The sequence below is a fragment of the Typopeltis vanoorti genome, chromosome 5 (assembly GCF_054136105.1).
Source record: "Typopeltis vanoorti isolate ZY-2024b chromosome 5, IOZ_Tvanoo_1.0, whole genome shotgun sequence".
NCBI lineage: Eukaryota > Metazoa > Arthropoda > Arachnida > Uropygi > Thelyphonidae > Typopeltis > Typopeltis vanoorti.
In genome coordinates this window covers 150,270,014-150,295,039 of record NC_143553.1, presented here as the reverse complement: position 1 = coordinate 150,295,039, position 25,026 = coordinate 150,270,014, and the positions used below count along the sequence as shown (strand labels likewise).

The 25,026-nt window shown below is 37.3% G+C and overlaps 1 protein-coding gene across 1 annotated transcript in view; it reads left to right on the top strand.

Moving 5' to 3' along the window:
- The window catches only part of LOC150106939 (oxysterol-binding protein-related protein 2-like), a 138,801-nt gene extending 122,531 nt beyond the window's left edge, over positions 1-16,270 (top strand). The window contains exon 10 of the mRNA XM_090393509.1: positions 16,106-16,270. Within this exon, the coding sequence (XP_090249635.1) occupies positions 16,106-16,270 (165 nt within the window). The remainder of the gene's footprint in view (positions 1-16,105) is intronic.
- Positions 16,271-25,026: the final 8,756 nt, after the last annotated feature.

The window sequence follows — 25,026 nt, the reverse complement described above, 5'->3', positions numbered from 1 at the left end:
AAGTGTCTATATTCACAATACGAGCAGGCAGTGCATACAACTCACAAACCAATCTCCATGCAAGAACCTACTCCTTGCTCACACCCTCCTTATACAGTTTCCACCAATGGCCTCCTGTTCTATCCCCTCTCCCATTATATGAAAAATCTCTTCTATGTCAACCTGATAACAACCCTTGACTAGCTTATATGTCTCCATCATCTCCCCCCCCCCCTTCCTTCTCCTATTCACTAGGCTTTGCAGTTTACATTCTTTCAATCTATCCTCATATTCCACATTCCAAAGACCACCTTTGTGAATCTTCTCTGTGCCCTTTCTAACATATCTTTGTCACTATGAAAACCTAGAACAGTAATCCATATAGACCTTGCCTCATACAGATTAGTAGCATCATAACCTCTTTATTTCTGCATGTCAGGATCCTCACATCATTTCCATTATCTGATGTGATATCTTCACAACTTGTGCAGTGTGACCCCTAAATTTCATGTCCTTATCCACCATTACTCCCAGATCTCTCATCTCCTCTATCTCCTTTAAAGTTACCATACTAAGTGTATACTTTGCATCCCTTTGTTGCTTACCAAATTCAAAACCTTACACTTTGCAACATTGAACTGATAGTTCCACTTAAATGCCCACTACCCATTCTTGCAATCTATTCAAGTCCTCCTGTAAGGTCATAACATCTGATTACTCTGCATTGCTCTTTTGCCAATTTTGCATTATTTGCAAACAGCTGCATATCACTAGTTAAACCCATTCCAATATTATTTACAAGCAAATTGAACAACAATGGTCCCAAAACTGATCCCTACAGCATGCCATTAGTGACCTTTCTCTTTTGGGATACTGCATTCCCATATATACAACTTTCTGATACTTCTCTGACAGCCAGTCACTGGTCCAACTCACAGGTTTTGTTATCCAATCCCATCTGTTTCAATTTATTTAACGGAAGTTGGAAGTTTATTTTGCACTTGGTTAGACTATAATAAATTTAGGTTAATCCTTTATCCAAGTGTAAGCAAACAAAGTTTGCACCTGAAAATATCTTCAGGACTGAGGTAAGGTGGTACATCTCTTGGCAACTCGCAGCAAAGGTGGATCAAGCTCTCATCACTCCTTGTCTCAGTATCTCCCATAATGCAAAGAACATCTCCTTGCTGACAGTATACTGCTATGCAGTAAGGGCCACTAACAACAACAACAGGTGGTACACCTGTTATTAACTCGTATAGGTAAAAATGACCTCTCTGAGCTCTCCATTGCTTCTGTCTTAGTATCACCACTCTGGGTCTGCCTCCCACTGACGAGACCTCAATAAAGGTCGAAACTGGTCTGCTGGGTAGTGGCCCTTCCCTTAATGAATAGCAGTATACATGTCCGTAAGGTGATGTGTTTTGCATTATGGGAGATACTGAAACAAGGAGTGATGAGAGCTTGATCCACCTTTGTTGCAAGTTGCCAAGGTATGTACCACCTTACCTCAGTCCTGAAGATATTTTCAGGCGCAATCTTTGTTTGCTTACACTTGGATAAAGGATTGAATTAAATTTATTATAGTCTATCGGGAGCTTTGGCAAAAGCCAAGTACACCACTGCATATGCATCTTCCCTGTCCAAGGTGTTTGTCACCTTTTAGCCTTTGGAATACATTCATACATTGATGCTATTATGTATTTATTTGTCAGTTCCCAAGCAGCATTTATTTCCTTACTGCTCAACTCCTCATTCCATGCTATAGCTCCAAGCTGTCTCCTAAGCTTGTCATAATCACCAGCCTTGTACATGTCCTTTTCTCACAGAAGTCTGCATATGGCTAACTACAACCCAGGTGATCACTTCCTTATCATTTTCACCAACTGGAGGAAAGTGTGAAACTCCACTGACAATTACATCCTTCGATGAAATGATCAGATCTAAAACTCTCTATCCTCGCCTGCCCTCCTTTACATGCTGCCTGAGAGTTATTTCTCAAGAACTGGAGCAATTCATTTTTCTTATTCCCATATGCTGTCTCTTCATTCTAATCTATACCTCCATAATTAAAATTGCCCATAATAATTACCCTTCCTTTGTTCACTAATCCAAATTATTTATGCATTTCTTCATCACCACCCTCCACATTTCCTGACCTATATCAACATCCAACAAATATGTCTTCCTGTCAACCTCCACTTTACACCACTTCCTCATAACCATTGCCACTATTTCCTTCTTTCATATCTACGTTCTTCTTCTTCTTTCACTACACGTTATTCCTGCTTCCTATGCAGGGGCCGCATGTTACTTAGATGCATCTTTTTGTTAGTACCACTCCCAACCGATCTGTCATCTAGCCTGCTGCTGGGTCCTTTCATATCTACGTTATGTGGACTTAATGTCCCTACTATCATTAGCAGCACTTCCCCCTCCCTTCTTGCCCTTTCTATCCTTGCAAAAAATACTGTATCCTTCCATTTCTATTCCCGTTACAATATCATTTTCATTCAACCATGTTTCACTTATTCTAATAATTTTGGGATGAATAAACTCATTGCTGAAATCATTTCATTCCCCTTATTTCTGATATGTCTGGAATTTGTAAACAAACACAACAGTTCATTTTTAGGTCTATAACCAATCCTATCCAATTCACTTGTGGGTTGTGATTTCTCTACCACACCTGCCCAATCACCTTTATCACCACTTACCACACACCAGAGGGCCATAAGTTGTGTAGTGTCAGAAAGAGCTCTGGAAAAATAAGTTCTATTTTGAATAATAATTGGCAGTGTTTCATAAATTTTAGGGTTCCATTATTTAATTTTTGAGAATGAAGTGTGTCTGAGTGATATTTGGTGTGAATTTTATCAGAATTATTAGTCTAAATTGATGTTTTAAATATCACACAATGCCGATCAGGAGATCAACCACGCTGGCATTTACTGGTGCTACTAGGCAAATGCCATGATAGTCAAGTAGCATTGGCAATATAGACTTTTCAAAACTGATTCGATGTCCTGAGTGTGATATGTATGCATGGCAGAATGTAAGAGATGTCTTTGTGGAGAGGGAGAGAATGAGCAAAAGATGAGAGAAAGTATGGATTTGTCGTAAGTGCAATATACTGTTGGACCACGATACACAGAATGCGAAACTGACTGATAAGATCGATAGTGTACATGGAAGAAACGGAAATGAAACGAAAGATAGAGAGACTGACGGAGTGAAAGAATGCAGGAATCTAGAAGTGAAAGTTATGAAAAATCAAAAAGAAATGAAAACAGGAGAAACTGAGGGAATAAAAGAATGCAAAGATGAACAGGCAAAAATTAGTGATACGGGAATGAAAGAAAGTATGAATGAGGAAAAGGAAGTAAAGTGTGGCCGAATGAGAGGTAGCGAGATAGAGAGTGAAATTGTCGGAATGCAACATTTAATGAAACAGATATTGGAAATGAAAAATGAAATGAAGAATATGTTGAGTGATGTTAGACATCTAGTGGAAATTGATGAAAGTATGCAAGAAAATAGAATGAAAGAACAAAGAATAAATGAAGTGACGAGTGATTCCAGGATAGCAGTATATGGAGACTCCATAATTAGGGAGCTAGTTACTGATAGAGTCATAAGGTCTGCTGGCTGGGTGGAAGAATGAGTACAATAATTAAGCCTTTGGATGTGAGGAAGAAATGAGCAAGAGAGTTAGTTGTGATTGTAGGGACGAATGATCTAACTGGACATAAGGACGAGGTGAGGATAAATATCAGGAGACTATTCAGAAGAGTGAAAGATAACAGTGTAGTAGGAAAGGTTGTCAGTGTGTTACCCAGGTATGATGAGTTGCAACGGAGAGCCAAAATCATGAATTGTATATTGGTGGAGCTGTGTGAGTAGAAGGGAGTGGAGTTTGTGGATGTATGGCATATGTTTGAGGAAAAAATGAAATTATACAGGTGTGATGGGTTGCATTTAAATGGCTTTGGAGTGAGTGTGCTGGAGAAAGTGTTGCTGGATGAAAGTATAGTGTGTGATGTGTGCCAGAGATCAGAAGGAAGAGATGAAGAGAAAAATCAGGAGAGTGGTACTGAAGAGACAGCAGTGCTTGGCAGTGGAAACAGTAGTGGTGTGTGAGAGAGGAAGAGAAAATGGGAATACAAGAGGAACAGAGACATGACATAGAGAGAGTGAATGTTGAAAGTGGCAGTGAATGTGAGTATGAAGATGGAGTATATTGCAATGTGGGTGGAGAAGTGGAGACTGAGGAGGTATATGTGGTAAGCAGTGATATAGGTGATTTGGCTGGTGTAGTGGGGAAATCACAACCAACATATGGCTGGATAGGACTGGCTATAGACCTAAAAATGAACTGTTGTGTTTGTTTACAAATGCCAGAAGTATCAGAAATAAAGGGGATGAAATGGTTTCAGTGATTGAGTTTATTCGCCCCCAAATCATTGGAATAAGTGAAACATGGTTGAATGAAGATGATATCGTAATGGGAACAGGGGCACGCCAGTGGTGTCCGGCGCCTGTGTGCAAAACTTTAGTTGCTGCCCCTATCTCCCCCCTCCAATAAAAAAATCACTTTAAAAAAACGTTTTTTTAAAAATATTTCCTCCTCTTTGGCGCCTTTACTATCCTGGTGCCTGTGTGCGTCACACACACATTGCACATATGGCCGGCTGCCCCTGAATGGGAATAGAAATGGAAGGGTACAGTATTTTTCATGAGGATAGAAAGGGCAGGAAGGGAGGGGGAGTGCTGCTGATGATAGTAGCGGAATTAAGTCCACATAAGGTAAATATGAAAGGGGAAATAGTGGCAATGGTTATAAGGCTGTGTAGTATAACGTGGAGGTTGAGAGGAAGACATATTTAGTTGGATGTTGCTATAGGCCTGAGAATGTGGAAGGTGGTGATGAAGAAATGTATAAACAACTTAGATTAGTGAACAAAGGAAGAGTAATTATTATGGATGATTTTAATTATGGTGGTATAGATTGGAACGAAGAGTTTTGGGAATAAGGAAAGTGAATTTCTCGAGTTCTTGAGAGATAACTATCTCAGACAGCATGTAAAGAAAGGCACGGAAGGATCAAGAGTTCTAGATCTGATCATTTCATCAGAGGATGTAATTGTTAGAGGGGTTTCACATTTTCCTTCAGTTGGTGAAAGTGATCATGAAGGAATCACCTGTGTTGTGGCTAGTCATATGCAGGCTTATATGTGGAATTATAAGGCTGGTGATTATGACAAGCTTAGGAGACAACTTCGAGCTATAACATGGAACGAGGAGTGAGCGGTAAGGAAATAAATGCTGCATGGTAACTTACAAAGAAATACATAACAGCATCAATGTACAAATGTATCCCAAAGGCCAAAAGGCTGAATAAGGTTGGTGTAAAATGGATGCATGTGTAGCTTAAGCATGATATCTGGAAAAAGAAAGTCTTTTGGAGGAAGGTACAAGATGAATGAGGAAGGGAATCAGTCACATGAAGAATATAAAGAACAAGCCAGGAGAATGACTCAGTTAGTAAGGAAAACAAAAGTAGAGTATGAGCAGAAATTGGCAAATCAGGCTAAGAAAAACCCTGGAGAGTTTTTTAGATATGTGGCAAGTAGAAGGAAGAATGATCACGGAAAGATGAAGTTAAGGGATGAAAGTGGTAGAATGGTATAACTGCTGCAGAAGACATTTTTGAGGTATTCAGTGATCAATTTATAAGTGTGTTTCATCCTGATCAGGATGGAATCATGAGGAACTTAAGTGTAGAGGACATAAGAGAGGATAGCTTAATTGTGAGTGAGCAGGAGGTATTTGAGGAAATAAATAACCTTGATGTTAATAAGGCGATAGGATTTGATAAAATATCACCACGCATCTTAAGAGAATGTTCCAGGTAACTGGCAGTAGCATTGGCATGCCTGTTTAACAAGAGTTTTGCAACAGTATAGGTTTCAAGGGAGTGGAAGGAGGATAAAATTGTTCCACTGCATAAAGGCAGTGATAAGACTGTAGCTTCAAATTATAGACTGGTCTGTATATCTGGAGTTGTGGTTGAAGGTCCTGGAGAGATTGGTGAGAAGTAGGATATTTCACTAAGTTACTTATGTACTATAACAGGGTGACAAATACCTTGCACAGAAATCCAACACTTGTGTCCCACATGTTGCCTCAACTATATACTGCATAACATGGTTATTCCCAAGTAGCTCAAGGAATTCAGTCTCCTTACTCACACATTATTTCCTGCTTCCAATCAGTGCTTCCATAGTTAAAGTCATCCATTATTATCACCTTCCTCACTCGCTGGTATAATCTGTCTGCACATTTCAGAATCATCTCCCTCTGCATCTCCTGGCCTGTAACAAGACCCCCCCCACTTCTATGTAATGAACTCTATGAAATTTCTAGAAAGACGAAACTAGTAGTGCCTTGAGAAATAAATCATTATTTTCTGTTTCATTATTCAGCTATGTAGTCATATAAGTTAATTTTTTGAAAAATGTTCAATAGCTGTGAAAAGGTACTCTATGAAATACACACACACACACACATAAATAACTGCATTATATTCATAGTGATACTCCACCATTTGTACAATATGTCCATATTAACATCAATCTTGCTTAAAATTCTAAACAATTTGCATTCATTAATTTCTTCTGCTAACCACATAACTATAGCATTCTCTTGGATTTTGGTCTACTGCTTCAAAATCTCTATTTTATATGCCAGTTTCTCCTCCTTACTGCACTTATTTCCTTCTAAGCTAGTGCTGAATATTGCTCATGATGCTTTTTCTTTGTTACTTCTCTATAACATTATTTTTCTTAACATCTGCTGTACTTCTTCATGATTCATCTATTTCAATTCACACTGTATTTATCCATCGTAACCTTAGGAATACAATCTGACATTTCCTAAGTGATCTTGAATAAAGTTATAGGTACTACTGATTTTTCTTCCCAGTTCATCATGTCACAGCAGGTCAGTTTCCATAGTTTACAGGCACTGCTGATTTTTCTTCTCTCCACTTGATTATGTCACAGTGAATTGGTTGTCTGTTTGGCTATAGGCCCTACTTTGTAGTCCCACACATCTCCCTCTGAAGTTTATTGAAGCTTGTACTTGCCTAGTCACCTCCCACGAACGTCCTTCCATTCAGGAAGACCTATGTGGGAGGTAGCTAGTCTGGAAAACACCAGGGTGTTTTTCCTGGTGTTTCATATTTTTCATTTTATTTAGTGTATTATTTAGTTATGACTTGAATATTTTCATAAGTCATTTTTTGTTTTATAGGTTTTTACTTCTTTGTTACCATCTTTGATTTTGAAAATAACTATCCTTTTTTCTAAGGCTTCTTGTATTTTTACATACATTTTCTTTTATTTCTTTATTCATGTATTTTATTATTTTGTTAGTTATTATTATTATTACATGATGCCTCCAGGAAGTCCAAAGACTCATCGAGGGAGGGTACCTACTCTACAACTCTCCATCTCCACCACTCAATCAACAACTACAACTACTTTCATCATCTACACCAGTGTTTTCCAAACTGCATTCCGCAGAAGGTGAATAAGTGTTCTGCGAGAAATTCTCCGAATTTGTCATTTTAGTTTTCTAAGCATTTTTCATGAATAAATATTTTATAGTGGAAATATTCTGAGGAGAATAATATTCGTGAATATGTCGAAAAGCTCAGACCCAGAACGCCTGATAACATCTGTGTAGCAAATGCTAGTGACCAAGCCATGTATTTTTAAATGTGGAAATATTCATGAATTATCGTTAATTTTCACTCATCAAACCTTTCAACATTTGGGAAAGGGAATACCGCTGTTTATGACCAGTCATAAAAATTGCCTGCAAGCGGATTATAACAATGGGCAGTATATCCTCTGTTCTCAAAACTGAAGGAAATGACATCTGTGTAACAAATGTCAGTGACCAAGCGAAAAATTTTAAACATGGAAATATTCATGAATCATCGTTAACTTTCACACATTGAAATCTTTCAACAATCGCGAAAGAGAATACTGCTGTTTATGACCAATCTTAAAAATTGCCTGCAAGCCGATTACAACAATGGGCGGTGTATCCTCTGTTCTCAAAACTGAAAGAAATAATATCTGTGTTGTAAATGTTACTGACCAATTAGCAAGGAAGTATAAAGAAAATATTTCCACTGAAATTGAAGATCAAGGTAGTCTGTATTATCCGGTTCTCAAATCTAGTAATACTGAATACTTTCTTCGCAAATTCATACTGTAGGGTTAAAGTTTCTAAACTGTAGTGCCATGATTTTTTAAAAGTAATAGACCTGCATATTTAAATTTTAATATGAATAAGAGACAAGGGACGTTGTTTAATTTTGGATTAAGAAATCTCTTATTGAAGATGTTTGTGACACAACAGATATTGAGTTATCCACCACCAGCCTACAAAGCGATCTCCAGGATGTACAAAAGGAGGGGAAAATTGCCAGCACACAGGAGAAAAAGTCTGCATTCACTTGTAAGTACTTATAACAATGCTATAAATTTTTGGTGATCAGAATGGGATATGTGAATGAAAATCAGCACAAATTAATTTATTGATGTTTAATTAATTATTGATTAATAATTAATAATAAAAATCAGCTAAATTAACAATTAATTATTAATTAATACATTACAAAATAACCAAGGTGTTCTGTGAAAATTTCAGGATTTGTGAAGTGTTCCATCGTAGGAAAAATTTGGGAAATGCTGATCTACACCGATGCCATCTACCTCGGACCACCACCACTAGTATTTTCACAGACAATCACAAACATCCATGCGCCTAGAATTGAACCCGCAGCCTTTTGGCTCAAGAGCAGATATGCTAACCACTCGGCTAACCATGCCAGCAGTTTATTGTGATAGTTTTGATACACATTATTTTGTTCTAGTTTTTTTCCTAGGTTTTCCATTTTGTCCTGTGTTTTCTCCTTTCCTCTCTCTCTCTCTCTTTCTCCCAAAATAGAGCACAAAATAAATAGAGCACTATTTATTTTGTGCTCTATTTTGTTTTTGTCGTCTTGATTTAGCCATTTTAGTTCTTTGTCATTTGATCTATGGTTTGTTTTTTCTCGATGTCGTTAATACTGGGATCTCATAAAGAAATTTGGTAATTAGTTGATAGCTATTTTTCGTTTTCTGTTATCCAAGTTTAAATCAGATTTTTGCCATCACCTTAAAAAAAAATTATGAGAATTTAATTTGAAACCATGACATGCTTTTATATACAGTAGTATTAGTAGTATTAACTCAAGGTGAGAAATTTTCAATTATGAAAAAAAAGTGCCATGGAAAATTATGGTTCCACCATAATTTTCCATGGCACTTTTTTATTTTTTTTTATTTATTTCTTTTTTATTTATTTACATGTACTCCTACTTTTTTTGGCATTAGTTTTTCTGCTGTCAGTGATAAAACACCTCTGTCCATCCTGTTCTCTCTCTGAAAATACTATATATCCCTTGCATTCTGACCATGTGATTATCTCTTGTTCACCTCTCTCATTGTTCTCCTTTTCAACAAAAGGCTTGCTAGAATTCCATCCATCCATCCCTGCCCCAAAAGTCATCCTACATATTCACAAATTGCATCAAATTCACAACAGGTGAAACTTTGGAATACATTGCTCGTAATTTGTGCTCCTAAATTCTAATGCTTTTTGAAGTGTTTTTCTACAAAACCGCCACCAAACAAAATCACAGCAGGTCTTAAAGCGCTCGGTATTATTCCTGTACAGTCCATAAGTATCCCAGAAAAATTGTCAGCATGTGCCTCTGCTTGTTTTTGTACCTACAAAAAAAAGAAACAATAGAATGAATTTCCTGCACCTTGTAAAAGAAATCTGTGATATGCCATTGAGCACATCAGATTTAATAGTGGCAAATGAACTAGTTCAAAGGCACTTTTCTCCAATCATGAGTACAAACCTGGCCTGACCTTAACATCACTTAGCTGCGAACAAAGTCATCAATTATGAGAATTGGAAGGAAAATGCCAGAGTGGTGATGGATATTATAACACCAAAAAAGGAATGTTAGTTTAGAAATACAGTGCTATTTCTGGCCACTGTAAAAACTAGAATATAAGCATTACATAGGAAATATACATGACCGAGGTGGTCAGCAAACCACAGAATCTTCCAAATTTACTTCACAAATATATGTAGTCTCAGTTCCACACATTAACAGTATTCATTTCCATCTCTAATCTGTAAAATTCCTACTTATCTGCAAAATTCCTACTTATCTGAGCAGAAACTCAAATCTTACTACCCCACGCAATGCTCATCTCAAGTTTCCCAACTGCACACTCTTTGATGCGTTTCATCTGCATATGTTTGCTGTGTACATCTGTATGCCAGAGAGATTCCAATTTAGAATCATCTGACTTTAATTCTCTTTGGCCAAAAATCCCTCTGCTATCCCACTGAATCAAATTCATCTGCTGCCTCTATTGCCTTTCCCCCAATGCCACCATCCATTCCTAACTCATCTCCTTGAATGTTGATTTCCTCGAGTTCTACTTTCTCAACAGTGAAGTTATCTTCTTCAGAGACATGTTCACAACACTCAGCTTTCCTCCTCCAATTGCACAGACCAAACAGGTAGAAAGATACTGAGACATGTGCCATCACAATTGTTCATATGCCTATCAGAATACAAGATGACCCGAAGCACTCCTGTAATGCCCTGGATCTCGTCCTCACTAGTGACCCCTTCCAAGCACACTGTGAATGTTGCATGTTTTCTAATTCAGACTACAATTTAGTTTTTATTTCTTCTCCCACACAACAACACTCATACAACCACTCTCAATCAAGAGTTGTCTTGCATTATAACAGTGCTAAGTGGGATGACCTTTGTAACTTCTGGGTCTGATTTCCTTGGTTGTACTATTGTTTTTGACCTTCCAATCCCATCATATGCATTGAATGTATCACTGAAATAATCCTTACTGGTATGGAAACATATATTACTAATTCCACTCCAAACCAATCTCCACTATTTAAATCTTGGTTCTCCGAAAGGTATGCCAAGGCTGTACAAGCAAGAATCCAGCATGCCACTGCTGACTTGGCTCACCCTGTTATCTTTTATGGATTACACCAAAAAGGGACGCTTTCTGCAATTCTGTATAGAACATTTGCCTCCTGTTTTCCATCTTAGGTGGAAACCATAAGGCATTGTGTGTCATCAGTAGTTGTTAAGATCTTGGAGAAAGTAGTGAGGGACCGTGTACAGCATTGGGCAGATGAGGGTAATGTTATCTGTGAGAATCAACATGGATTTGTGAAAGGACGCTCTTGTTTTAGCAATATGCTAGCCTTTTATAATAAAGTTACAAGAGCATTAGATGAGGGAAAGGCATATACTGCAATTTTCTTAGACTTGGCGAAGGCATTTGACAGGGTGCCACATGATAAGCTGATATTTAAGTTGCAGCACATGGGTCTGGATGTCAGATTGGTCAACTGGATTCAGGATTGGCTGTCTGATAGGTATCAGAGAGTTGTGTATGGTGGAGCAGTTTCCAGGAGGCAGAGGGTTACAAGTGGGGTCCCACAGGGCTCAGTACTAGGACCTATATTGTTTAACCTTTATATCAATGACATAGCCAGTGGATTGCAGGGGGATATTCAGTTGTTTGCGGATGATGCGAAGCTTGGAAGGATTATTAGTAATAGTGCAGATGTGGTAGCCCTGCAAGAGGATTTAAATAAGCTAGATAGATGGGCAAATGAATGGGGGTGTCAGTTTAATGCAGCAAAATGTAAGGTCTTGAGGTTTGGGAAACATCGATGAGATGCTGCATACTCTATGGGAGGAATTATACTGGAGGAAGTAGGGGAGACAAGAGATCTGGGGTTGATGATTGATAGAAACCTGAAGTTTAGGGGACATATTGCAAAGGTGGTGAAGGTAACACAGAGGATTGCTGCTATTATGAGAAGGACACTGACCTGCAGAGATAAGAGGGTTATCGTTCCGTTGTATAAGTCTCTGATCAGACCACACTTGGACTATTGTTCTCAGATTTGGTCCCCAGGATTTGAAGGGGATAAATTAACCGTGGAAAGGATACAAAGACGGATGACAAAGATGGTTTCAGGACTGTACAAGGATAGTTATGAGGATCGGCTGAGAGAATGTGGACTGCAGAGTTTGGTGGATAGAAGAAGGAGAGGTGATATGATTGAGACTTTTAAACTGTTGAGAGGTGGTTACAGGGTTGACACTGGGGAGTTCTTTCGCTTGGTTGATCAGCGGGAAGGAGTGATGACAAGAGGCCATCCCTGGAAGTTACGAAAGGAAACTGTGAGCAAGAGGGTAAGGAGTGGTTTCTTTGTGTGGAGGGTGGTTGAGCCGTGGAATGCATTGCCTGATGGAGTGGTGGGAGCGAGAACGGTCAGTGGGTTTAAGGAGTGGTATGATAAACTTTGTGTTTCTCAGGGGGGGACTTCCCCTCGATGAGTCTTGACAGACTTTATGTCTTAGAAAGGACCTCCCTCGATGAGTCTTTTGACTCCTTGGAGGCCTGAATAATAATAATAATAATTTAAATGTGACTTTGTAATGTTATGTGGTCTTGTAATTTTTTTTTGAGTCTCATTTCTGATATATATATATATATTTTTTTTTTCCAGTGGTATTTTCTTGATAATATCATGCATTATAATCATAATATTTGTTCTTTTCTTTTTTTGCTATAAATGTGCATATAGTTGATACCTTTTATATTTTTCTTTGTTTATTATTTCACGTATCTTTATATTAGTTTGTTTTAGCTGTTCATCTAGTTGATCTTATTTATGAGCAGTACTTCTCACATTTCTTGTTGCAACTTTCTTTATGTTTTTGTTTTTTCCCCAGTTTAATATACTGTTTCCAGGTTCATGATATTTTCCCAATAAACTATTCAGCTGAAACTCTATAACAGGTTCCTTTGTATAGAGGTATGTCTTTCTAAATCACTTAAAGAATTGAACAATGTAGATCCGAATATAAATTAAATTACACTTTAATAAATATTTCCGATATTTCGGCAACGTCACGTTGCCATTTTCAAAAGGAACTTACAAAAAGGCACGTGCACGCAGGCACTACAACACAGTAACTGAGAATGAAGAGATGAAGCTATTGTTCTCCTAGAAGTCCTGATGGTGCCCTCTAGCGGGCTAAGTAGGTGTTCTTGGCCGTTGGGCTGAAGGTCTGCTGATGTATGCCCCAAATTTGGGAGGCACACCTACTTAGCCCGCTAGAGGGCACCATCAGGACTTCTAGGAGAACAATAGCTTCATCTCTTCATTCTCAGTTACCGTGTTGTAGTGCCTGCGTGCACGTGCCTTTTTGTAAGTTCCTTTTGAAAATGGCAACGTGACGTTGCCGAAATATCGGAAATATTTATTAAAGTGTAATTTAATTTATATTCGGATCTACGTTGTTCAATTCCTTAAGTGATTTAGAAATGCATAACCAACGTATAAGCCTGTCTACGAGAGGCATGTCTGGTAGTAATTACTACCAGACATGCCTCTATTCTTGAGATACTATACGAGTATCTCAACACTTTTTCAGTTTTTGTGATAGGGGATTCATACTGCTTCTACTTTGCCAACATTGACTCATTTGAGTGGGAAAGCTGTTTTGCTCAGCACTATCCTTCATGCTCTCCAAAAATAATTTACTGACATAGATTTTGAATTACTTATACAAGATTTAAAGTACTAATTTAAAGTATTTTTTCACCTTGCATATTAGAGGAAGTTTTCAACATTTTAAGGAAATATAATTATATCATTTTCACATTTATTCCACTGATTTATTTGTGTTCATTGGAAATTATGCAAAATTCAGCAGCTAAAGTATACAGTACATAGTAAAAGAACAATAATAGCAAAAACTTGTACATCACAGCCTGGGATAAGGGAATTTTTCTTCTCATACATACAGCAATAATTTCTAGCATGCGGCATAAAACTGTTGCTGCATGCTAGAAATTAATATTAATAAATAATATTATTACTATTTTTGATGGTGTTACATAAAATAAGAATCTACCAAACTTTTGGAGAGAGAGACAATCATTGCAATTCAGATTTGGCCAATGTAAAAGGGCTTCGCAACTTTCTTTGAAAAGGCATTTATATTTAAACCTGCTTCGATGGAGTAGACGAGCTTCATCCCACTGGATACTGTGTTTAGTGTCAATACTATGTTGTGCCAGACCAGACTTTTCAGGTTTCATGTATTCAATATAATACTGATGTAGGATGAAGTTCATCTTCTCCATAGAAGCAAGTTTAAACATGAACGCCTTTTCAAAGAAAGTTGCGAAGCCCTTTTACATTGCTCAAATCTGAATTGGAATGATTTTCTCTCTCTCTCTCTCCCCCCTAAAAGTTTGGGATATTCCTATTTTGTTGGTTGTTATTGGTTATTTTATGTAACCATCAAAAATAGTTTTTAATATTATTATTTATTAATATTAATTTCTAGCATGTGGCAACAGTTTTTAAACTGTTAAATTAGTAAACCACCTATTGCTGTATATACCTTGTATTCCCATTTCTTTGATTTGCATGTTTCTACACACTGATGATGTACTGTTATTTTCAGTACAAAATATCTGTACTTTCATTTCATTAAAGTTAATTACAGTGGTATCTCGCTAATCTGAACTAATAAAAACTGTGCTCGTTCGGATTAGCAAATTTCCCCCCAAGAGACAACAATAACTCTAGCGTTTAAGACAAAAATAATCAGATTCTAATGGTACATCAATGATAGAAACTGATAAAAAAACAGCTACTGTACTGTAATGTAAAACAAAAAAATAATACAGTACACAAGTTTATTTTAGTAAAACATTTAATTTCTTGTACCTGTATTGTTGAGGATTCTGATTTAATAAAATTGCATAGTTCAGTACGTAACTTAATTTGCATAAAAATATCACTTTCTTGTACACAACACAAAAAAAGTTTCACAAAATAACACACAAAAAAGATTTTTATTTCTTTGTCACTGATTTTCTTTTGTTTCTTCGAAGCTAAACCTTTTTCGAATGCTTCTTCTCGGAGCTGTATTAGCAACAAAATTTTGTGGAATAGCATATCATTCTGCCTTAGCACATTCTATACACATATTAAAACTGTCAGCTGCCTCTTCATGTTTTACTTTTTTTTTCTTCGAGTTCATCGTTATCATCGTCTTCTTATTCGTTAGAAGATGACGATGATTCTACATAATACATCATAAATATGTAGCATCATATTTATAATTTAAGCATCTGATTTGATTTCGATTTCACTTTTGGTTCTACCTGTAATCCATTCCATAACATCTGTTTGTGAAATTTCATCATCTGGATTTATATTTTTTACTAAATTATGCACGTTTTGAATTTCCTCTTTTTGTGTATATTTGTGATTCATGCCGACAATACAGTATGTACTGTACAGTATAAAAAAGCAAACATGAACACACAATACATCAAAATAGGCCTCCAGTGTAACTGTACAATTGACGGTACAAAAAAAATACCGTACTGTAATAATAATAAAATAAATAATAATAGTTAAAATAATAATTATTAAATAAAAATAATGGTACTCAAAATAATAATACGTAATAAATAACACTTTTTTTCTTTCAAACTTCAGATTCAGATTACTGGAGGGTTTGGACTAAAGAGGTTCGGATTAGCGAGATACTACTGTACTATGGTTATCATGTAATTTATTTTTTATAGTCATTCCACAGGTACCTTTAAAGATTAATGCATTATTTATGTTATTTAGCTTATATATTATCAACATTACATGTTGATAATATAGAAGCTAAATAATATAAGCTAACTTGCATTAAATGATGGAATTGAGCATGCTTATTTTACTTGGCATTATGAAAAACTATCAAAAATTAAGCACACTGATAGAAATGAAGATATGAATGTAATGTTTAATTTTTGTAGTGCATCTTAGCTATACCCTTATATTTTGAGTGCTGAAAAGAAATTATAGTAATAAGATTATATGAAAAAATAATAAGAATATATTTTTCTTACAGTATTATCATTTTACATTATTTGCAATGTCCTTGAATGAATTACAAGATGAGAAAAGAAGCGATCTGCCTTCTACTGACTGTCGTCTTAGACCAGATATCAGAAAGTTAGAAGAAGGAGATATTGGTAAGCTCATTGAATTTGAAAAACTGCAAAACTGCTGTTAACATTATTGTTGGTTAGAATATTTTTTTAAATTTAAAATTTTTAAATCTTAATGACATTCACTGGTTGTGTTAGGAAGTTTCCATGAAGTATAGAAGATCAATATTTACATTTTTTTTTTTTTTTCCTTTGTCATCTCCGTGGAGACAAATACTCATCAAGGAATATCCACACTAACCATTAATAACACAGTACTTCTCCTCTCCTTGATCCTTGAACTCATTCAATGACTAAGCATGCACAACTACCTCAGACAAACCATTTTGGTCATTCACTGTTCTCCAAGTAAAAAAATCTGGACTAAACACCTTTGTAAACTGCAATTTCCAATGTGGATAGGGATCAGGAGTAGTGCGATCTATTGATATTCTGAAACAGTTGGAAGTTGTAATCCTCTGAAAATACTTCATGGGGGAGGCCATTCCACACAAGAGTTGGATGGAATAAAAGATGACTAGGAGTAACAGGTTTGAGTATGCAGTTCAGCTGTAAGGGATATTGAGCATTTTGCTAGAATTCCTGTAGATCTGGCAGAAATGGATGCTAGTTTTGCTGAACAGCAGCTGAGAAAATATCTGTAGAAGAGAGACAATGCAAAAATGGATCTTCTATGAGACAGTGGCTGAAGAGCACATTTTTCTGAACAGCATCAAGAATTTTTATGGAGGTCTTAGGTGCACCACCCCAAAAATTAGAGTAGTATTTCAAGGTTGGCAGAATTTGGCAGTAAGTAACTAGACAGAAGAAAAGTATCATCTTGAGTGACAAAGGATATCAAGTTTTTTGGAAGCCGATAGTGCTATAGAAGTGATTATGTCAGGAAAGATTTGAAGTAAGAATCATTCCAAGAAAAGACAGTCTTGACTGTGGAGTTGAACATTATCAAAAGTAAGTGGAAACGATCTGTTTTTTGAGAAAACATCTGTGTTTTGGAAGCATTGAATGTGAGTAGGTTGTTTTCATCCCAATCAAGGATACTTCAGAAATCAATGATAATGGCACTCATTACAGATGATCTTAAAGCTTGAGATGTTTGTGCGCTACAAGGCTTGTCATATGAATAGGATGAGTGGAAAATACTATCATCAGCTAAACAGCAAAAATTAAGATTTGCAGTCAATGAGAACCAGTCATTTACATAAATCAGGAAGATGGTCAGTGAGATGACAAAACCATAAGGGGCACCTGCATTAACAGGAAAATCTAAAGTGAGAACACCATCCACCATTACACATAGGGATCAGTCTGAGAGAAAACTGGCAATCCAATTACAAAGGGAGGAAGGCAGTCCATAAGATGGTGATTTGTTGAAAAGCCCTGAATGCTAGACCCTGTCAAAATCCCTGGAGATGTCAAATGCAGTGGCACAGTTTTCTCCAAATCTTTCCATGTGAGTCCATTGGGTGATGTAGGCCAGATCTCCCATGGATCTAAATTGGCAAACTCCATATTCTAAGCTCTAAGATCTTAGTTAATAACCTTCTCCATTACTTTGGACAAAACTGAAGTGAGAGCAGTAGGTTGATAGCTTGATGGTAAACATCACCTTTTTTAGGAATTGGTTGTATATGGCCTTGCTTTCATGCTGTAGGGTGGATGCAGCCAAGTACAATATAGTATATAGATGAAAAAGAACAGGTATGAGTTCAGGAATACCTCTTGAGCATAATAGATGGGATTCCATCATGACTGGCTGCCTTTTTTGTATCCAGGTTTTTCATGATTCTTCTGATGTCTTTCTGGCAGAAGATCACAAGAAATATATGATGCAATGATCTAGGCCATCGGTTCCCAACCGGTGGTATGCGTACCCCCAGGGGCACATGCTGGGCCGTTCAGGGTATATGAAAAATAATCAGTAATAGCAGAAAAACAAGTAAAGTAAACAAAATGCAAAACATTAATTATGAAACAATAAATGTTAAATTTTTGAATCACTACTATTTTAAAAACAAGGGGTACAATTTATAAAAATGGGTTTAAAAGGGGTACACAAGTGGAAAAAGGTTGGGAACCACTGATCTAGGCAAAGAAAGAATTAATTTTCCTCTCAATGTATGAAGGAGTTTGAAGAGAAAAATGAATTCACGATGTCAGCCTTATCTTTGGAGATGATACAATGCTACCATTAGGGTGATAAAGAGAAAGTAGCACACACACAAATACAAGTGACACTCAACAGCTTTGGCAAGGGACCAGAATGCATGACTGTCAGTGGCACGAGCAGAGCATTTTCTACATTTTGCCTTGTCAAACTTAAGACTTAGTGCTTTTAATGATGGTTATGAGAGACAAAAATAAAAAACTGTACTGCTGTTTTATTGACTTCAAACAAGCTCAAGCTTTTGACTGAATAAACAGAAGCAAACTCATTAAAATTCTAGAAAATAGAGGGTTCGACAGAAACCTATTAAATTGTATCAAGAATTACTATTCAGAAACACAAGCAATACTGATAGAAACAGATCATATAGCAATTAAAAAAGGAGTTATGCAAGGCTACCCATTGTCACCATATTTATTCAACCTGTACCTAAAAGAAGTAGTAGACAAAGGACTACATATGTGTGAAGGCATAACTGAAGAAATATAGCACATTTAAAGTATGCTGATGACATAGCAATCACTACAGACGGCCAACAACAATTAGAAAATATCTTGACCAATCTGCATTAAACAAGTAGCAAATATGATATGAAAATCAATTTTAGTAAAACAAACTTAGTGATAATAGGAAGAAAATGGGAAGCAATCCAAATGAAAATAGGAAACAATAATATAGAACAAGTAAAGCAATTCAATTACCTAGGATTAATGATCACTGAAGACTATTTTGAAACCATAAAAAACAATCAATGATGATGGATAACAATGAGTAGACTACAAAAAATATGGAACAATAAAAGATTAACCAAAGAACTCATATTAAAGATATATAAAACAATGATAATTCCCACAGTACTCTATGGCCCAAAATGCTGGATCTTAAGAAAAAGAGAAATGGATAAACTCAATGCTTTTGAAATGAAATGCCTAAGAAAAATCAATAGAATAAACTGGACAGAAAGAAAAACAAATGAAAAAGTCAGAGAAGGACTTAACTTTAAAGAAACAATAATTGCAGCACTAAAAAAGAGCCAACTAAGCTGGTTTGGACATGTTTTAAGAATGAACCCAGAAAGACTACCAAACATATTATTAAATGGCAGAATTGAAGGACAGCCAGCAAAGGAAGACCAAGAAAGAAATGGATTGACAACATTAAAGAAAGCACCTACTTAAACTCCATAATAGAACTTCATAAAAAGACAGCAGACAGAAAGAAATGGCAAAAATTCGTCTTTGAGGAACTCAACCTGCCATAAGCAGAAGAGAAAAATGCTGGTTATGAAAAGGTTGCAAACATCTGTGAAGGAAGCTGAGGTTTTGTCTTAAGCCACTTCTAATAACTCTTTTCTTAGACTCCTTTTCTTAGGATTCATTTCTCATTACTCTTTGATGTCTATCCATCAGTCATCTTCTTATCCACATCTTCACATCCATCTCCACATACTAATTATGTAACAGAGTTCCATGTGGAATTCTGTCAATTGCCTTTGCAAAGTTCAGGAGTATCACTATGCAGCCGTTTTCTCTATATCAAACTCAATAATCACTTTATTATAAAAAGTGAGCAAACAACTATGGTAAGACCTACTGTCACAGAATCATACTGCCTGCTATGGAATATCATATTCCTGTTTGCCCAGTCCTGCATTCTGTCTTTTAGCAATTTCTCCAGTGCCTTAACTACCACTCCTGAGATAGTGATTGACCAATAATTTATTATAGGTCAATCACTATAATAAACATAAAGGAGTCTCCAGTGCAATGAAATTATTTTTCCCCTCCTTCTATCTTCCCAGAACTGAGGCTTAATATAAATAAATAGCTTGGTAAGAGGAGCTGCCAGTTCCTTTCACATTCTCATAATGCTCTGGTTGATATTCCATCTAATATCAAGGCCATATTTGCATTAATATTCTGCAATTTTTCTATTCTATTCTATTCCAATTCTGTTCTCACATCAGTCAGTGCAGTAGCTCCCCCTGAACAGTATACTCTTGCAGAATGATTACTCAGTAACTCAACTCTTTCATTTTCTTCTGTTACCTTCCTCCCATCAGTCCTTAGGGTCATTCTTCCTTTTACTTGTCACATTGTGAAAGAGCTCTTTGGCTTCATCAGCTAGCTTCTTCCCATATTTAACATTTGCCTTCCTTACCATACAGGTCACCCTTCTTGCCTGTGCATTGCACTGCTCATAGGTTTGCTGATCGCTTTTTTCTTTATATACACTCCACAACGTTTTCTGCAGCTTCTACCTAATGATGCTCATCCATCTAAGTGTCCAACACTGACATTTAATTTTTCCTTCTGATTCTGGGTATACAGTCATATATTGCTTTCTTCAAATGCCACTTGACCATTTCCAATGCATTTCTAAATCTTTCCTTTCCAAATTCTTATGTTATGGCACTGATCTAAGTTGGCTCCTTAGTTTGTCATAATCACCTGCTTTGTTTTATTTCCATATCTATTCTTAACTAAAATATTTTGCATGTCAGGCAGCATCCCAGGTCATGACTGCATGATCACTTTCCCCAGGTGGAAAGTGTGGCTACATTTACTAAGTTTGCTGGTGCTCTGATGAGATACACAACTCTTAAACCTTGAGTCCACTCCATTACATGTTTTCTCAGGTAATTATCTCTAAACAGCTGTATAAATTCCATTTTCTCTGCTTCTCATAGCCATTTCTCCTTCCAGCCTCTGTCTACATAATGGAAGCCCCATTAATAATTACTTGCTCTGCACTCATTGTGCTATCCTGCTGTCCATATTCTTCCTTGTACCCCCTCTGGCCTATAGCAGCAACCAACTATAATCTTTCATCCTCTTTCTCTCTCTCTCTCTCTCTCTCTCTCTCTCTCTCACACACACACACACACACACACACACTAGTTATCCTGAAATGAACTGTCCTCTGCATCCCATAGTCCTCATGTACTCCTACTTTTTTTGGCATTAGTTTTTCTGCTGTCAGTGATAAAACACCTCTGCCCATCCTGTTCTCTCTCTGAAAATACTATATCCCTTGCATTCTGACCATGTGATTATCTCTTGTTCACCTCTCTCATTGTTCTCCTTTTCAACAAAAGGCTTGCTAGAATTCCATCCATCCATCCATCCATCCCTGCCCTACACAATTCACAAATTGCACTTCTTTCTCCTTACTCATTTCAACCAACATACCATTTGGGATCTTTGCTTGCAGTCTCAACTCATTGTCATACCAGGGCAACACACACTGACTCCCATTTCTACCACAATGTTAGTTTTTGCTCTCTTGAATAACCTGCTATTGTCCATTCTCATACTCTCCCTCTGCCTCATCAAATCCTTACTACCACTGCTAACTCTCTCTCTGCTGAATGAAGTGAAAATGGATGTGCAGAACCAGGGAAACTAGAACTACCAAGGAGGGGGGGGGGAGTGAATATGCGGACATCAGTGAAATAGTTGAGTGTAAGAATGTATATAATGTACCTGAGCCGGTACTAAGGACAAAAAATGGGAATGGGATATTTAGAATAACGCATCAAGATAGGGGTGGGACAAAGGGATCACTGCATTTTATACTAATGCCAGGAGTATTAGAAACAAGAAGGAAGAATTTTTGGCCTTGATTGGCTCTTCCTGGCCACAGGTTATTGGCATTAGTGAAACATGGCTGACGGAAGATGATATAGTTAGTGGGATAGAATGTGTAGGTTATAGTGTGTTTAGGAGAGACAGAGAAAATAAAATGGGGGGGGGGAGGGGTGCTATTGATGATAGCTCATGAACTGCAGCCAAGGAGAATTGAAGTTGTATTGCAGGATAGTGAAAAGAGCTCATTTGAGGCTATTTGGTGTGAGATTGAGACAGGCAGAATAAAATATACAGTTGGGTGCTGCTATAGACCAAGTGATGGAATAGATGGTGGAGATAGTATGCATAAACAAATTGATGAAATGAGTGGAAGGAGGGTAATTATTATGGGGAATTTCAACTATGGTAACATTGATTGGAAGGAGGAGAGGACACATGTGAGGAACAAAATGGATTTTATTCAATTATTAAGGGATAACTATCTGAGACAGCATGTAATTGAAAATACTAGGGGTGTGAGAGTACTTGACCTGGTAATAGCATCTCAGAATTTGACTGTAATGAATATGACCATGTTGCCACCTATTGGTGAGAGTGATCATAAGATCTTGACCTGGGAGGTGGCTAAAGGTGTGGAATTTTCGATTAAGACAGGGTATATGTGGAATTACCGTGCTGGCAAATATGACAAGCTTAGGAGATTGCTTGGATCAGTGCCATGGCATGTACAACTGCAAGGGCTGGATGCTGATAGAGCATGGGAAGTGGTCAAGGAAAGGAGGTTATGGCTGATTGTATACCTAGGGTCCGAATAGTAAAACAAGTAGGGGTTAAATGGATGAATAACATCATTAAGCTTGAGCTGCAAAAAAGAAACAACTGTGGAGGAAATTTAAAGAAAGGGGTGACCTGCAGGCACACGAATGGTATAAAGTGCAGCCCAGAAGGGTAACGAGTCTGGTAAAAAAAGCAAAAGCGGATTGTGAAAGGAAACTAGCTATGCAAGCTAAAGAGAATCCCAAACAGTTCTTTCAATATGCTGCAAGCAAGGAAAAAACTGTACACTGCAAAATGATTTTAAGGAATGACAATGGTAAGGAGGTCACTGAATCAGTCGATATAGTGGAGTTACTGAGCGAGCACTTTGCAAAAAGTATATCATCCAGGTGATGACATTGAAAAAATGAAGGAACCATTAGTTTATACGGGAATTGTGATGAATGAAGTGGAGGTGAATAGTCTATTACAGAACCTTAATGTGAATACATCTGTGGGATTGGATGGTATACTGGCACGGGTCTTGCATGAAGCGGCTAAGGAATTATCAGTGCCCTTGACCATGTTGTTTAATCTGAGTCTTGGGTCTGGTTTAGTCCCGAAGGTGTGGAAAGAGGGGAAAATAGTTTCACTGCATAAAGGAGAATCCAAGACTACGTTTGCAAATTACCGACCGATCAGCATATCAGGAGTCGTTGTCAAGGTCTTGGAGAAAGTGGTCAAGCGAAAAATACAGGAATGGATTGATGAAAATGAGATACTGTACAGGGGGGGGGGAACAGCATGGCTTTGTGAAGGGTAGATCATGCCTCAGTAACTTGCTCAAGTTTTATAACGAGGTGACGGCTGAAGTGGATAAAGGTAATTGGTTTATGGTGATACTGCTGGACCTGACAAAGGCATTTGACAAGATACCACATGGAATTCTAATCCATAAACTGCAACATATGGGAATGGATATAGGGTTGGTGAGATGGATAGGTGGGTGGTTGATGGAGAGATATCAAAGAGTAGTTTATTCAGGAGTAGAGTCCAAAAGACATACTGTGACTAGTGGTTTGCCTCAGGGTTCTGTTCTTGGATCACTTCTGTTTAATCTGTTCATTAACGATATAGGGAAGGATCTAAGTGGAACAGTTCATTTGTTCACTGGTGATGCAAAGTTGGGTAGGGCGATAGTGAATGCAGAAGATGTCAAAGTCTTGCAGGATGACTTAGATAGATTGGAGTTCTGGGCTAAGGAGAATGGATGTCAATTTAATGTGACAGAATGTAATGTTATGCATTTTGGGGTGAAAAGTTTAGCAGCAGTATACCACATTGGTGGAACTGTACTCCAGGAGATTGATGAGGTTAGGGACTTGGGAGTGTTGGTGGATAGGGAGAGGAAGTTTAGGGAGCACATTGCAAAAGTAGCTAAATCAGCTTATCAACTCACTTGGTCGTTGAAAAATACCTTCACGAGCAGAGACAAGCAAGTTATTGTACCTCTGTACTGAGCCTTGATAAGACCTCATCTCGACTACTGTGCCCAGATTTGGTCACCTAGGTTCCTTCTTGATGGGGAGGAGGTGGAGAGAATCCAGAGGCGAGTGACTAAGATGATAGCAGGTCTGTGGAATGAACCACATGAGAACAGGTTGAAGATTTGTGGGTTGCAGAAATTGGTTGATAGGTGGAAGAGGGGAGATATGATTGAGACATTCAAATTGCTAAAGGGTTTCTATAGGATTAATTCAGAGGATATTTTTGAGATCAGGACTGGTGGTGGGAGAACTAGGGGACACCTATGGAAGTTGGGCAAGAGTGTGGTTAGCAGGGGTGTTAGAGCTGGTTTCTTTACTTTTAGAGTGGTAAATGAGTGGAATAAGCTGCCAGAGTCTGTTGTGGGTGCTATGATGGTAAGTGAGTTCAAGGTAAGGTATGATAGATACTGTGAGAATGTCGTATAGTTGTGTGGACATGATGTTTAGGGCCTCTCTCGATGAGTCTAAGGACTCCCTGTTGTCGCCCATAATAATAATAATTACTTGCCTGCCCCTCATATCCAAACTTCAATTGCCTCATTCTCCCTCCTGAAAAGAAAACTGTGCACCTTCTCATTCATAACACCTCCAATAATGGAATTCCCGTACAAAATATGACTCGTATTTTGTTATAGAATACAAGTCTAAATAAATATCAAGTAGTCATGTGGACTTGGCTGTACAAGTGGAACTAAGGGAATGAATGTTGAAAATTGGATGCAATTTTTGAGAGAGGTAAATGAGAAAGAAATTTGCTATAG